This window comes from Eulemur rufifrons, chromosome 8 (genome assembly GCF_041146395.1).
Source record: "Eulemur rufifrons isolate Redbay chromosome 8, OSU_ERuf_1, whole genome shotgun sequence".
Taxonomy (NCBI): domain Eukaryota; kingdom Metazoa; phylum Chordata; class Mammalia; order Primates; family Lemuridae; genus Eulemur; species Eulemur rufifrons.
In genome coordinates, this window is record NC_090990.1 from 101,731,659 (window position 1) to 101,746,853 (window position 15,195).

General features: G+C 49.6%; 2 protein-coding genes across 4 annotated transcripts; both read left to right on the forward strand.

Annotated features, from left to right (window-relative positions):
- Nucleotides 1–213: 213 nt before the first annotated feature.
- S100A13 (S100 calcium binding protein A13) lies at nt 214–9,552 on the forward strand. 3 transcript variants are annotated; one of them, XM_069478712.1, is made up of 3 exons: nt 214–356; nt 1,315–1,511; nt 9,312–9,518. In XM_069478712.1, the coding sequence occupies exons 2-3, from the start codon at nt 1,356–1,358 to the stop codon at nt 9,453–9,455; spliced, it is 300 nt and encodes a 99-aa protein (XP_069334813.1). In that variant the 5' UTR covers nt 214–356; nt 1,315–1,355; the 3' UTR covers nt 9,456–9,518. The 3 variants fall into 3 exon arrangements, with proteins under 3 accessions (XP_069334813.1, XP_069334815.1, XP_069334816.1); XM_069478714.1 differs by lacking the exon at nt 214–356 and adding an exon at nt 511–562; XM_069478715.1 differs by lacking the exon at nt 214–356 and having other exon boundaries at nt 1,310–1,511; nt 9,312–9,552.
- Nucleotides 9,553–11,992: 2,440 nt separating this feature from the next.
- Nucleotides 11,993–14,134, forward strand: S100A14 (S100 calcium binding protein A14). The gene is made up of 4 exons (XM_069478716.1): nt 11,993–12,030; nt 12,414–12,519; nt 12,987–13,133; nt 13,346–14,134. The coding sequence occupies exons 2-4, from the start codon at nt 12,490–12,492 to the stop codon at nt 13,481–13,483; spliced, it is 315 nt and encodes a 104-aa protein (XP_069334817.1). The 5' UTR covers nt 11,993–12,030; nt 12,414–12,489; the 3' UTR covers nt 13,484–14,134.
- Nucleotides 14,135–15,195: the final 1,061 nt, after the last annotated feature.

Here is a 15,195-nt window from a genome sequence, read left to right on the forward strand (position 1 = left end):
GGGGGTTGTGGTGGGGTATTGGGAGGGATAGACTCTAGGACCCCCACTGAGTGGGATCCGTGTAGGCAGCTCCCGCTGCAAGTGGGGGCGTACGTGGGGCTGTGGGGCTGGCTGGGGGGCCAGGGCCAGGCCTGATTGCTCAGGGCCAGAGGCGTGATTGGGCGGTCTTCTCTCTTCAGAATCAACTACGGAAACTTGATACTTCCAGCCTTGGGAGCGGCTCTTGCTCCGGTTGTGTGTCTCTCTCTTTCTCTTTCTCTCTCTCTCTCTCTCTCTCTCTCTCTCTCCCCCCCTTCCCTGTGCTTATAAACCTCAGCCCTGCGGCTCCTGAACGTTTCACCCATCTCCTCGCCCTGGTGAGTCGTGTCTCCTTAACCGTGGAAGGAGGCTGGGGATCCTTTTTTCTCCCTGGGCTCCCAGGTCCCTCCCCCAGAGCCAGTTCAGGCAGGGATTCAGGAAGTGGCTTTGGGAGATCCAGCAACAGTTGCTGCAGGAGTGTGGGGGTGTGGGCACAAAAGGGATGGAGGAGTAGGCAGCCCTCCCCTCTGCACCCCAGGGGGCTGTGAGTACTGGTGCCAACCCTTCCTGGGTCGGGGGTGGAGGGCGGTTCAGTGGAGCCCTGTTCCAACACCCTTGTTGCTGGGAGACGGGAGTGGGGAGAATCTGTGGGGTCCTGGGCACAGCACTCTGCCCAGCTCCCCTGAGGAGCGGTAGGGGCTGGGGAGCAGAGAAGATGGATCTGTCCAGACTGAACTAGCTCTGACCACAGTTGGCCATCGGCCAGACCCTGGGCTTCTCTGCTGGGAAGAGCGGCCAGCGTGTGTGTGGGCGGGCAGAGTGCAGGCGGGAGAGCAGGTCCCAACATAAACACTCTTTGGAGACAAACAACCTCATGACCCTGTGAGGCTGGGTGAGACAACAAGAAGGGGCCCTTGGTACAGATACCCCATGGAGGGGCTGCCAGACCGAAAAGGACTCCAGAGAAGGACCCCCAGATTGAAATCTCCTCCCAGAGGAGTCTCGAGATTGAGGGACCACCACAGAGGGGTCCCTAAGACACAGACACTTGAAAAGGACCCCCAGACTGTGAGACATACAGAAGAGGTTTCTGGAACTGAACCCCCCGCTCCCACCTAAACTGAGAAGCCGTTGCCTGGTCCCTTGCCCCAAGCTCAGCCCCTGTGCCCTCCCTCTTTCTCCATGGTGCCCTCCAGGCAGAGGCCTGAGGTGGCAACACCAAGGCAGGGAACTTCTGGCCTGTTCCTGCATCCCTACTCCCTGACACTCCCTCTCTGGTCCTTCCCTGTCCCACAGGTCAGCCCTGAGAGGACATCAGCTCCAGCACCAGGGTCCTAATGGCGGCGGCGGAGCCATTGACTGAGCTGGAGGTGGCCATCGAGACAATAGTCACCACCTTCTTCACCTTTGCAGGGCAGGAGGGCCGGAAGGGCAGCCTCAGCATCAACGAGTTTAAGGAACTGGCTACTCAGCAGTTGCCTCACCTGCTCAAGGTAGGCAAAGGTCTCTGGACTGAGATTTTGTGAGATGGTGATTGTGGGACACTGTGTTTGTGAGGTGATATGAGTACAGTATGATATGATATTGTGACCGCAAGGAAGGGTGTGGGTGACTGCATGTGTAAATGGTTCCGGGTTTTCTTGCCTGGGGTCTGTGTGTAACTAGGAAAGCAAAGATGCTGTGTCTGTGCCTGTAATCCTAGCACTCTGGGGGGCCAAGGCGGGAGGATCACTTGAGGTCAGGAGTTCGAGACTAGCCTGAGCAAGAGTGAGACCCCGTCTCTACTAAAAACAGAAACAAACAAACAAAATTAGCCGGGTGTGGTGGTGAGCACCTATAGTCCCAGCTACTCGGGAGGCTGAGGCAGGAGGATCGCTTGAGCCCAGGAGTTTGAGGTTGCTGTGAGCAGCACTCTAGCCTGGGCCACAGAGGGAGACTCTATTTCAAAAAAAAAAAAAAAAAAAAAAGATGTTGTCTGTATAGGTGAGAGTACTGGGCCTTGCTACCCGCAGGTGATGCTGTTGCATTCTCCTGCCTGTTCTGTGCCTCTCTGGTCTCCTTTCTCCAACGCAGGACTGGATCCAGAACTGGCTTCCAGAGGGTTTGCAGATTATCAGAACTAGAAGGAGGCCAAGAGAAAACACAGTCCAAACTCCTCACTTCACATATATGGAAATTGAGTCCCAGCAGTGGGAAGGGGCTTATCAAAAATAAAAAGACAGCCAGATTCACTGGAGTCCTGGACTCTCAGTGTAGGAGGGCCTGTAAGGAGCATCTGTGATTTCTTCCCACCCCCTAGGGGCAGCCCCTCAACAGGGTGCCCCACAGGCTCATTCCTTCTTTCCTACTCACTGTGGGCAGTTGGGATTTAAATTTCATGGACTCTGGGTTGGCATTCCAGGTCAGGCCATTCCAGGCTGTTAATAGTTTCTTTTATATCCTTTCTGAAAATTCACAGGCACATTAAAACGTGTTGATATGGATTTTTAAAAAATACAACAAGTCTCTGAAATTCATAGTCTTTTATCTGCAAAATCCTCTACATCTTCTGACTTTTCAAACTTTCTTTTCTTCTTCTTACTGGAACCTTCAGATTTCCCACTGAAGGTAGAGCATTCTTGTAGCCTTGTCAAGCAGTGACTAGTTTTTCTTCCAAATCCAGCTCCCTCTGGGGCCTGGAAGTACAGGAAGTGACCTCTTTGCTTTTCATTGCTTGTTCCTGATTTTAGTTTTTCTTCTTCCTAAGACCTCCCAGCTTCTTGGAAGCTCATCTGCCACCTGCTGTCCTTCTTACTGCACTCCTTACAGCTCATCAGCTCCCTGCTCGCTGTTTTTCCTTTTATTGCTTCGGTCATCATTCTTAGTGGCCTCAGCATCCAAACAGACAACCTGGGCCTTTCAGTTTTTTGAACTCCTCACTTCCAAAGATTTTTCTCCTGCCTCTCAGCATCCCGCTCCTCTGTTTGTGCTTCTGACTTTGTTATTACCAAAATAACGCACCACTTCCCAAATCTCGATCTCAGCCCTTCCTTTATCTGAAGCCCCTGCTGTCATTCCAATTCTATTCTATGTAGCTCCTCCACTCCAGCATCTTCTGACTCCTCTGCTACCTCAATCCCTTGACCCTATTGCTTTTTCATCTTCCATCGTCATCCCTTGTATTCTCATTTCCCTTCTTCCTCAGCTCAGGTTCTAAGGCTCATCATTGTAGCCACTTCCTCAACTCCCTTGATTCTGTCTCTCTCTGTCCTAGTTGTCTGAAAACTTCAGTGTGCTCCCCCAAATCTACCAACTGATCAGCACACACTCTGCCTGCCTTCCTGTTACTGTGAATGATCTGTCTCTGCTCCTAAGGCCAGCCCTCCACTGAGGCCCTGGATCCTGTCCCTTCTCACCTACTTAAAGACTTTCCTCTTGCAATTATTCCTTCTCTCTCTTGCATCATCAGCTTTTCCTTCTCTACTGGATTATTCTTACCAGTTTACAGATATGCTGTAATAGATCCCATCTTAAAAAAAAAAAAAAAAAGCAAAGGAAAAGAAAAAAGAAAAAGAAAACCTCCCTTAACCCTGTAGCTCCCTCCAGTTATGCCATATATCTTTGCTCTCTTTTATAGCAAAACCCCTCAAAAGCAATGAGAACAACTTATGCTTCCTGTCTCCACTTTTCCTCTCCCGATCCAGAATGCTCATTCCTCAGGTATTTCCTCATGTAACTCAGATTTGCTGCTCAAATGGCAAATCCTTGGCACGGTCTTCCTTCACCATTGAACACAAAGATCACCTCCATTGCGCTGTCTTCCTTTACCCTGCTTTATTTTCTTTCAGAACACATCCATTGCAACTTGACCTCCATTACATACTTACATGTTACTAAGAATGTGAGTTCCATGAAGGTGAGAAATTTGCTTGCTGTTTATGTCCAATGCTTACAGCAGTGTCTGACTCCTAGTAGATGCTCCATAAAATATTAAGCACGTGTCTCAGTTTTGGGCTGCTATGACAAAGTCCCAGAGACTGAGTGGCTTAAAAACAACAGAAATTTATTGCTCATAGTTCTGGAGGCTGGAAGTCTGAGATTAGGGTGCCAGCATGGTGAGATTCAGGTGAGGGCTTTTTATGTGTTGCAGACTACCATCTTCTCATTGTATCCTCCCTGGGGAAACTGTTAGAGTGGTCATTGGGGTCTCTTTTGTAAGTCCATTAATCCCACTCATGAAGGCTCCACCTTCATGACCTAATCATTTTCCAGAAGTCCCACCTCCGAATACCATCACATGGGGGGTTAGGATTTCAACCGATGAGTTTTGGGAAGACACAAACATTTAGTCCATAATAATGAGTGAGTGAAATTGTAAAAAAGTTAAGAAAGGAAAAATGGGAAAATTTTTGAGTGAGTGAATGCATTTTACATACTGTTCTATTAATATAAATAGCTTTTTAAAAATGTAACAGTGCATGTAGGATATTTTCCCATTAAAAAAACGATGCCCCGGCCGGACTAGGTGGCTCACACCTGTAATCATAGCACTCTGGGAGGCCAAGGCAGGTGGATTGCTCGAGGTCAGGAGATGGAGACCAGCCTGAGCAAGAGCGAGACCCCATCTCTACTAAAAAAATAGAAAGAAATTAGCTGGACAACTAAAAATATATACATATATAAAAAAAAATTAGCCGGCATGGTGGTGCATGCCTGTAGTTCCAGCTACTTGGGAGGCTGAGGCAGAAGGATCGCTTGAGCCCAGGAGTTTGAGGTTGCTGTGAGCTAGGCTGATGCCATGGCACTCTAGCCAGGGTGACAGAGCGGGACTCTGCCAAAAAAAAAAAAAAAAAAAAGAAAAAAGAAAGAAAGAAAAGGTGCCCTGTATTCCATTTTATATAAATAAGTTAACACACATTTATGTAGCCAGTCCTTTATTTTTATTCTTATTTTTTTTTGAGACAGAGTCTCACTCTGCTGCCCTGGCTAGAGTGCCGTGGCATCAGCCTAGCTCACAGCAACCTCAAACTCCTGGGCTCAAGCGATCCTCCTGCCTCAGCCTCCCGAGTAGCTGGGACTACAGGCATGTGCCACCATGCCCGGCTAATTTTTTCTATGTATTTTACGTTGTCCAGCTAATTTCTTTCTATTTTTTACTAGAGACGGGGTCTTGCTCTTGTTCAGGCTCAGGCTGGTTTCAAACTCCTGAGCTCAAACGATCCTCCCGCCTCAGCCTCCCAGAGGGCTAGGATTACCGGCGTGACCCACCACGCCCAGCTGCCAGTCCTTTATTGATGGACATCTCTCTGGTGTCCATTTTTTCCACTTTATAAATATCTTTGTTTGTATATGTACATACTTGAGGGAAAATAATAATATAGGGTAAATGGCAGTAGAAATATTAGGTCAAAGGTCATGTTTGCCCTTAATTTTTAAGAATATTACCAATTTGCCTCCTAAAAAGATTGTACCAGTTACATGACCATCCACAGTTCATGCAAATGCCTATGTCCTTGCCCAAACTGGGTATCATCAAGCTTTTAATTCTTGCTAATCTAATATCTAAAATAAATCTGATTTATACTTATTTAATTCTGAGTAAAGTGGAACATTAAAAAATTTTTTTTTCCTGCATTTCCTGGAGTGTGAAAAAAAGAAAAAATATTCTTAATGCATATTTATATTGCTTTTGCTGTGAATTGCTTGTATATTTTTTATCAAAGTTTTTCTTTTTCATATTGATTTATTATAATTCTCTTTTTTTTTTTGAGAGAGAGAGAGAGAGAGTCTTGCTCTGTCACCAGGGCTAGAGTGCTGTGGTGTCAGCCTAGCTCACTGCAACCTCAAACTCCTGACCTCAAGCAATCCTCTGGGCTCAGCCTCCCAGAGTGCTAGGATTACAGGCATGAGTCACTGCGTCTGTTCCCTACAATTCTTTATAAAATAAAGAAATTAGCCTTTTGTTTATAATGTGTGTTGCAGATATTTTCCCTACTTTGCCCTTTGTCCTTTGATTTTGTTTTTGCTAGTTTTTGCCCTGGAGAGTGTAAAACATTTTTATGTAGTCAAATCTATTAAACTTTTCCTGACTAGCTTCTGTGTTTTATGCCATGCTTAGAAAGATTTTCCCCATGTTAATATATTTTAAAAACCAGACTTTATTTTATTATTAAACTTTTCCTACTGATGTGAAATATCACCTTTATTATTTATTCAATTTCTATGTGTATTTTGGGACTCTTTACTCTGTTTCATTTATGTATTTATTATTTATCTAATGACAAGCTGGTTTAATTACCATAGTTTTTTTTGTTTTTTTTTTCTGGAGTGGTGGGGGACAGAGTCTTGCTTTGTTGCCCGGGCTAGAGTGAGTGCCGTGGCTTCAGCCTAGCTCACAGCAACCTCAAACTCCTCGGCTTAAGCGATCCTACTGCCTCAGCCTCCCAAGTAGCTGGGACTACAGGCATGTGCCACCATGCCCAGCTAATTTTTTCTATATATATTTTTAGTTGGCCAGCTAATTTCTTTCTATTTTTTAGTAGAGATGGGGTCTCGCTCTTGCTCAGGCTGGTCTCGAACTCCTGACTTCGAGCAATCCACCCGCCTCGGCCTCCCAGAGTGCTAGGATTACAGGCGTGAGCCACCGAGCAGTGCCTAATTACCATAGTTTTATAGTATTTTTTTTTTTCATATTAAACTTGTAGTTTTATTCAGGTTTGGTTTTAACAAATTTTTCTTTTTTTTTTTTTTTTTTTTTTTTTTTTTTGAGACAGAGTCTCACTCTGTTGCCCAGGCTAGAGTGAGTGCCGTGGCGTCAGCCTAGCTCACAGCAACCTCAAACTCCTGAGCTCAAGCGATCCTCCTGTCTCAGCCTCCCGAGTAGCTGGGACTACAGGCATGCGCCACCATGCCCGGCTAATTTTTTTCTATATATATTTTTAGCTGTCCATATAATTCTTTCTATTTTAGTAGAGATGGGGTCTCGCTCTTGCTCAGGCTGGTCTCGAACTCCTGAGCTCAAACGATCCGCCCACCTCGGCCTCCCAGAGTGCTAGGATTACAGGCGTGAGCCACCGCGCCCGGCCCTTGGAGATATTTTAATTGAGATCATATAAAATATTTCCGGGAAAATTGACATTTTTACACTATTGAGTCGTTTTAAGAAAGAGGTATTTTTTCTATTTTTTGAAGTTTTCTTTTATATCCCTGTGGTATAATATGAAATATACAGTTGCCCCTTGGTATACATGGGAGATTGGTTCCGGGACGTCCCTGTGGGTACCAAAATCCTTGGATGCTCAAGTCCCTTATATAAAATTGCCTTGTATTTGTGTGTAACCTATACATGTTCTCCCATACACTGTAAATCATCTCTACACTACGTATAATACCTACTACAATGCCTGCATATCATTTCATTCGTGTGGATTGTATGTAGTATTGGTGTGGGGCAAATTCAAGTTTTTCTTTTTGGAACTTCGTGGAATTTTTTTCCCCCGAATATTTTCCATCCTGGGCTGGTTGAATCCAAGGCTGCAGAGCCCACAAATTCAGTCTTTGGTATGTAACGAGGCCATTTTGATCACACCTGGGTTTATGCTAATGAGGCAATTTAGGATGGGGCCACTAGATAGACACAGGATGGGACCAGTCACCAGAAAGACCTAGTGACTTCTTCAGGAAGTCTTAATAGATTTTTACATTTATGCCTAAGTGCTTTATTTTTTACTCTTTTAAGTGGGATCTTTCTCATTATATTTTCTAACTGGTTAACATTCTTATAACTAAAAGCTACTGGTTTTTGTGCATTAACATTGTAACCAGACACCTCATCAGTCTAATCTTTTTTTTTGAGGGGGAAGAAATACAGAGTAGTGGATAAAAACATAATCTCTGAGTCAGACGATTTAAGTTCAAGTGCAGGTTCTAACTTGTCATCCTTGGTTAATTATTTAATCTTTTCAAGTCTTAATTTTCTGATCTGTGAAATGGACTCATCATAATATCTTCCTTGTTGGATTGGTGTTATATTTATTCAACAACAAATATTTATTGAGCACTGACTATGTCCTGTCCTGACACTGTCCTGGGCTTTGGGTTAGAGTGGTGAACAAGCATCTGCTATGTGCCAGACATTCTCCCAGGCATTGGGATTACCGTGATGAGCCTGATGGACAAGGTCCTTGTGCTCATGAAGCTTTTCATTCCAGCAGATGAAGATTAAATAAAATAAAGCATGTGCTGCGTTTAGCACAATGCCTGCGACCATTGGCACTATTAGGTGCTTACACTTGTTGGTGTTAGCCATTATAACTCTTGGTTTTTTCTAGATATACAATTACATAGTTGCTAATACTGGTGAATCTGCTTCTTCCTTGCCAATACTTATTTCTTTCTCTTTACTATTTGAATGTTTTTCCTCCTCCCAATATGATGTTCCACTAACCATCCTTGCTTTCCACTAGCAAAGCATATAGTATTTTACAATTAAGCATGATTGTAGCTTTAAGAAAAAGTTTTTTAAGCTCTTTTACAAATTAACTTTGCCCCATTTAGAGATTTGGCAAGTCTTCTCTGCCTTCATCCAAATGTTGATTCAAATGCTGAACATCACACTCTTCCGGAGGCACCCTTCTCTGGTTTGGCATTTGGCCTATTTGTTCAGCAGTCAACTTTTTGGTTGTGATTGTTTATCTGACAACAAATCCTTTGATCAGGATGTGCACTTTTCAGTATCTACTGATTTCTTCATAGGCCTATTGTGAGAGATCTCGTCAAGAACCCTCTAGAAAATCAGATACCCCATGTCTTTGCCATTCTCCTGATCTACCAGGCTAGTAACCCAGCTGGATAAAAGAGAGGATGTTAGTGTTATGCAAATGAGCATCTAAGTACTGGGAGTTTCTCCAGCTTTCTGTGAAAGAGGAGGCTGGACTGAGAAGGCTCTGAGGGTGGACAGACTGGATCCATCCCCAGGACAGTTCCGAGCTGGAGCTGGCTCATACCTGCTGGCGAGAGCAGATTGTGTGCATTACTTCATGTTTGCGATTTATAATTGGCCACAGTGGGAGTATTCACACCACAGCAAGCACTCCACATCAGGCCCTCCCACCTCCCTCTGCTGGTGTCGTTGGAGCTGGGACCCCATGGCAATACAGTCTTGGGGCTGCAGCCTCATTCTTCAGGTAAGAGTCAGGTGCCAGTGCTCTCTGAGGGAAAGGCCTACAGAGAATGGCCGCTGGCAATTCTTCCCTCTCTCCCTGTCTTAAGAACCCCAGTTTCTAATCCTACCCTTCTCTCTGGTGTCTCCTCAGGATGTGGGCTCCCTGGATGAGAAGATGAAAAGCTTGGATGTGAATCAGGACTCAGAGCTCAAGTTCAATGAGTACTGGAGACTGATTGGGGAGCTGGCCAAGGAAATCAGGAAGGAGAAGGCCCTGGAGATCCGGAAGAAGTAAAGCCCGCTGGCTGGGATGGGGGTGGGCAGGGCAGGGCTGGGCAGGGCCGAGCAGGACCCCACTGTCCCCAAATAAAGCTTCCTCCTTGAAACACAAATGGTTCTTACACCCCACCCTGGTTTCTTCTCTTGAGACCAGGTGGTGGGAAAGCTCTGCCTTGACCTGAGGGTGGGTCTGAGAATTATGAGCTCTTTGAGGACAGGGAGTGTTACTCATCTTTGAATGTTCTGTTGCATCTATTAACAGCACCAGGTCTTGTATAGAGTAGGTGCTCAATAAATGGTTGAATGAATATATGAAAAGTAGAGACAGAGATATAGGGCAGGTAAGGTGATCCCTGTCCCACTAGGTACCTCCTGGGGCTCAGCTGTATGTCCCAGGCTGCAGTTTTCTTGCCCCTGGGGTTTGGCCAGAGGATGATGATAGTAGTGGACATGTGTTGAGGGCTTACTAAGTGCCAGGCACAGTGCTAAACATTTTACCTGCATTATCTTTAATTAATTCTCACAGCCTTTTGAAGTAAGTACTATATTTAAATCCTGTATTAAAGATGAGGAAACAGATTTTAGAGAGGTTAAGTCACAAAGAGAATAGGTGGAACTGGGTTGAAATTCCAGAGCCTCTGATTAACCAGGATCCACTCTGGATGAGTGCTTGGGAACACTGGACCCTCCCGCCCGCCCTCCATAGCAGCGGTGAAGCAGGAGGGACAACAGGTTCAGTTTAAGTACTGCGTGGGGGCGAGGGTGTGGTGATGCTCCAGGAAGCAGAACTTTTGGCACGGAGTTCTTTTCCTTCCTGGCTTGCGGGGCATGTGGTTTGCACTGCTGACCACCAGAGGGGGCAGGGGCGGGGCAGCTCACTGTCACTGCTGCAGCAGGTGTCTGTGTGGGGCAGCCGTTAGTCCAGAGGAATATTTGGGCTCATACAAGCTCCCTATCACACACCATGAAAGGGTCCCACATTGAGACCTTCCATCTAAGGGCCCCCAGACAGACTTCAGAGCGACCTCCAGACTGGGCATCCGCGGGACCACTGGTGGAGACATTCCACAGGGGCTCCCACACTGGAGGGCTCCCTCACAGTGAGAGACTCTATGAGGGACCCTCAGACTGTGACTCCCCAGAGGGGTCTCAGGCTGAGTCACTCTCAGAGAAGCCATCAGATTGAGAGGCCCTCAGAGGGGTCCCCAGATTGAGGCCGTTCAGAGGAACTCTGAGATTGAGACGCTCTTGGAAGGGCCCCTCTGTTGAGACACAGGGGGCCCTGGATTGCGACCAAAAGTACAGGGAAGGCCTAGAACTGTGGTCTCCAACACCATGGCCATGGACTGGTACCGGTCCAGTCCAAGGTCTGTTAGGGACTAGGCAAAAGAGCTCTGTTGTCCCTGAACCCTGTCCGTGGAAAAATTGTCTTCCATGAAATTGGTCCCTGGTGCCCAAAAGGTTGGGGACTGCTGCCCAGAAGGTGATATGGGGAGGGAGATGGGGAGGTATGCTCTGATCTCTGCATTTAGGAAAGGCTCCCAGGAACTTTGGCTCTGGACTCTGCCCCATCCCTGCCCTGCCCAACGCTGATGTCTCTGCCCTTTCTCTCCACCCCCCATGACTTCAGGTTCCAGGCCTCTGGCAGGTGAAGAGGACCACCTGGGTTGGGCTGAGTCCCTGGTCCTGCAGTCCGGGCTCCCAGGGATGTCATATTGGGTGCTGGGTTGGAGGGGAGTGTTGCTGTGCAACCGCCAGGTTAGGGAAGGCACTGGGTTCTGGGGTGCTGAGCGAGGGAGGAGCATGCAGCCCAACCAGTCTGGAGAGGTTGTTAGCTGCCAGGCAAGCCATCTGGGCCTTGCATATGCGGACTCTGGGCCACTGTGGGAACTGAAGGGAAGTGGGGTCAACACTCCCCCAGTCTAGCTCTGTCCACCAGGCTGCCCTTTCCGGGCTGCTTCTCCTGACCTGGGTTCTCTGCATTCCTCTGTGCCGTCAGGACTGGGAAAGCCTGGGCTCTGGGCAGGCTTGGGTGTCACTATCCAAGTTGGCCCTGGTTGGGAGGAGTGCGTGTGTGACACATGGAAAGTAGAAGCTCAACCCACATGCCTCACTCAACCCACATGCCTCACACTCCTCTCAGTCCCACAAAATCCTGCTTTGACCAGCCTATGCTTCTCCTTCTTTTCTGGTTACTGACTCAGACCAGTCTGCTTCTCTGTCCCACAAATCCTCCAGGCCCTTCGGCCTCCTAGGCTAAACCCCAGGGGTCTCGAAGGCCTTTCTCCCCCTCCCCAGGCTTCCTTCCCCTCATCTCTATGACTCTGCTTGCTGATCCGGGGCCAGGGACATCCCAGGCCCAGCCCTCCATGGCTCCCTCCTCCTGGCGTGGCCGGGGTGGGGGTAGGCTCAGGAACTCTGGCCAATGGAGGGTGGGGCCCACACAGCTGGCTCAGGGCCCAGGCTGCTGCAATAGCAGGGGTGGCTTAGGGATGAGGCCCCGCCCCCTGCCTCCCCTCCCTTCCCCCAGGTATAAAAGCTGAGCTCAGGTGAGCTGGCTCCTCCTGTCCTGTGTCAGCGGCTGCCAGCAGGTAAGGAAACCCAGAGCTTTTCACCCAAATGGGCTGCCCCCCGTCTAAAGGGCTTACTTAGTTTGTCCTACCCTAGTCTGCCAGGAGAAGGGCCGGGGGACCAGGTCCTGGAGATTGGGGTGTGTGTGTTTCAAACAGAGGTGGGTGGTTGGAAGAAGTGGGAGGAATGAGGCTAAGGTGAGGCCCTAGGGATTTCCTCTAAATGAGTTGGCCTGGGGGCTATGACCTTAGCTCCTGGAGCCTGGGCAGGGACTGGGCCTGTATGGAGTTTTCTCTGACCCCTTGGGTGAGGCACAGACTATCTGGGGTGGAACTGAGGGGGCTAGTTGGGAAAGAAATGCTGAACTCTCCTCTCACCTCTGGCCTCCCCCTTCTCTGGGCAGATCATGAGCCATCAGCTCCTCCAGGGCAGGCTATAGGATAAAAAAACTCACTAAAGGACCAAGCGCACCAGGCACCATGGGACAGTGTCGGTCAGCCAATGCTGAGGTGGGCCCATCCACTCCTGGCTTGTCTTTCTGTTCCCATACTCCTCTCCTCCACTCTGAGGGTCTACGTCCCCCACTGACTTCTGCCCCTCACTTTGGCCTTACCCTGCATCCCAGATCCTGCTGGTGAGACCTGAGCCCCCTCCCTGAGGCCCACACAGGGTGATGCAGATGGAGTCCTCCTGGAAGAGGATGCCTGGGTGCATGCTGGGACCTGCTCTGCCTGTGCTGGGGGGTGGTGGGGAGGGAAGCCTTGCCCAACCTGTGGCTCGGGCAGAGGCCACTGTGGCCCTGAGGCTGGGCCGGGGGTGGGGGCAGAGGGGCTGGATTCTGGGCTCTGGAGGAGGCAGGAGCCCATGTGCCTTCCAGTTGTTTTCTGCTCTGTTGGCTTTGCCTGGCTCCTGGGAAAGCAGGGTGCTGTAGGGTGGGTGGAGCCATACTGATGTGGCTGATGTCCCCTGTCCTCAGGATGCCCAGGAATTCAGTGATGTGGAGAGGGCCATTGAGACTCTCATCAAGAACTTCCACCAGTACTCCGTGGAGGGTGGGAAGGAGACGCTGACCCCCTCTGAGCTACGGGACCTGGTCACCCAGCAGCTGCCCCACCTCATGCCGGTACTGAGGGAGTGCGCCCTGCCCCAGCCAGTACCCTGACTTCCCAAGCAAGTGCTCCAAGACCCCACCCACCCTGGCACTAGCAACCCCCAGCCCTTCTCCCTTGCCAGTGCCAGGTAGGCTCAGGTTCTGCTGCCTGCCCCGGGGCAGGGCGGGGTGGGAAGATTTGAAGGTGCTGCCTCCCTGAGCCATTGTGTCTTCCCTCCCCTTAGAGCAACTGCGGGCTGGAAGAGAAAATCGCCAACTTGGGCAGTTGTAGCGACTCTAAACTGGAGTTCGGGAGTTTCTGGGAGCTGATTGGAGAAGCAGCCAAGAGTGTGAAGCTGGAGAGCCCTGTCCGAGGGAGTTGAGAGCTCCCCCTTGAATTCTTGGCAGGTGTTGGGGAGAGGGGACCTTAGAGACTGTGGATCTGGAAATAAAAGCTCCTCCCTTCCACCACCGCCCTATTCCCCAGCCTGCACCTCTCCTCACCGCTGCAAAGTCCAGGTCCCAACGGCCTCCCCCAGGGTTTCTGTGCACTTCCGTCCTGGGTGCTCCATGGAGCTTATGAGTCCAGGAGCCCCTCCCAGAGGGAGGCTTGGGGGTGGGTCGGGCCAGGCATGGATATTGAGGGATGGTTGGAGGGATAAGGACAGTGCAAGGGCCAAGGAATTTGGTAGTGGGGGAGGGCAGAGAGAAGCTGGGCTATGGGAAATGATTTGAAGAATGGGGCTGGGAATATGGCTGGATATTTGGAACTAAAATTGGTCTTTAAGAACCTACCCCTCCTAATCTCTTCCCCAACCCAGACTGTAGCTGTCTGTTCAGTACTGTCCCTTCTTGCCTCCAGCTCTGCCCCAGCCTCCTCCCAGGACCCTCCCTGGGCTAGGGCAGGGGAGGAGGGAGATCAGGGCCTGGGGGAGAGGCTGAGGAGGGTGTGACCTTGGGGTGACAGGACCAGCTGGGTGCTTGGGCATTTACAGAATGATGGTTTGTTTTGTATCATTTGATTAATAAAAATATGAAAAAAAGTGAAATATGTTGTCTTGACTGGATACCCCTTCCCCCAGGGTCCACGGGTGAGGGGAGTTTGGGGATGACTGGCAGTCATCAGTGGGCTGGGACCTGTGGGGTTGCAGTAGTTGGCAGTGGAAGTGAATGGGGACTCACTTTTCCCTGTGGATTTGGGTTGAGGGTGGTACCAGGCCCAAAAGGTGGATGACCGGGCCCTCTCTGGGGGACAGGCTTCTCTTTGCCAGTGGGCAGCCCTCTGACAGGAAATGAGGGTGTGTGTGTGCACACCTGGGGAAAAGGCTATGAACCCAGGTGTGCTGAGCCCTGGCTGACTAAGAACTGTGGGGCTGAGAAACAGGCTGACTGGCCTAGGTTTGAATCCTGGCTCTGTCACCTACCTTTGGAACTTCTGGCATGTTTTAGTGTCAACTTCCTTATCGGTAACATGGAGATATCCACAGTACTTCTCTCACTGGATTGTTAGGAGATGGTGCCACACGTCACGCAAAGTACTCAGCAGAGAGCCTGACACATGATGAGCGCCCCATGAAGGGACGTCAGAACCATTGGAGTGGGCAAGTGGGCCCCTTCTCTGGTTTCAGCTGACTTCCAGTATAGGGAAGTCGAGCTGGCCAGTTTCCTTGGGTGGGGGGTGGGAAGTTTCCAGAGGAACCCTCTGCTGTACATGAGGGGTCTTAGGGACAGGTCTCAGAAGAGCTCCTGATGGGCTGGATTGGAGACGGAAGACCAGGGAGCCAGACGCTGGTCCCTGGTGTCTGCCTTCTGACTTGAGCCCGCAGAAATCAGGTGTTTACTCCTGCAATCCCAACAGCAAGAAGTTTCTGTGGCCAGTTAGGCTGGCCTGGAATGCTAACCGAACTTGTCTGTTGGGGGGCCCCTGAAACTGGGCTCCCAGTGACCCAGGTGAGGAGGGCAGGTGACAGTCCTTCCGGTCCTTTCTCTACCCTGTCAGGTTCTGCTCGGGCCTTGCGGGGTTAGGAGGGTGGGGTTGGGGGAGTGCCAGCTTCCACCACTCCCTCTGGGGTGGGGGTAGAGGGGTGTTAAAAAA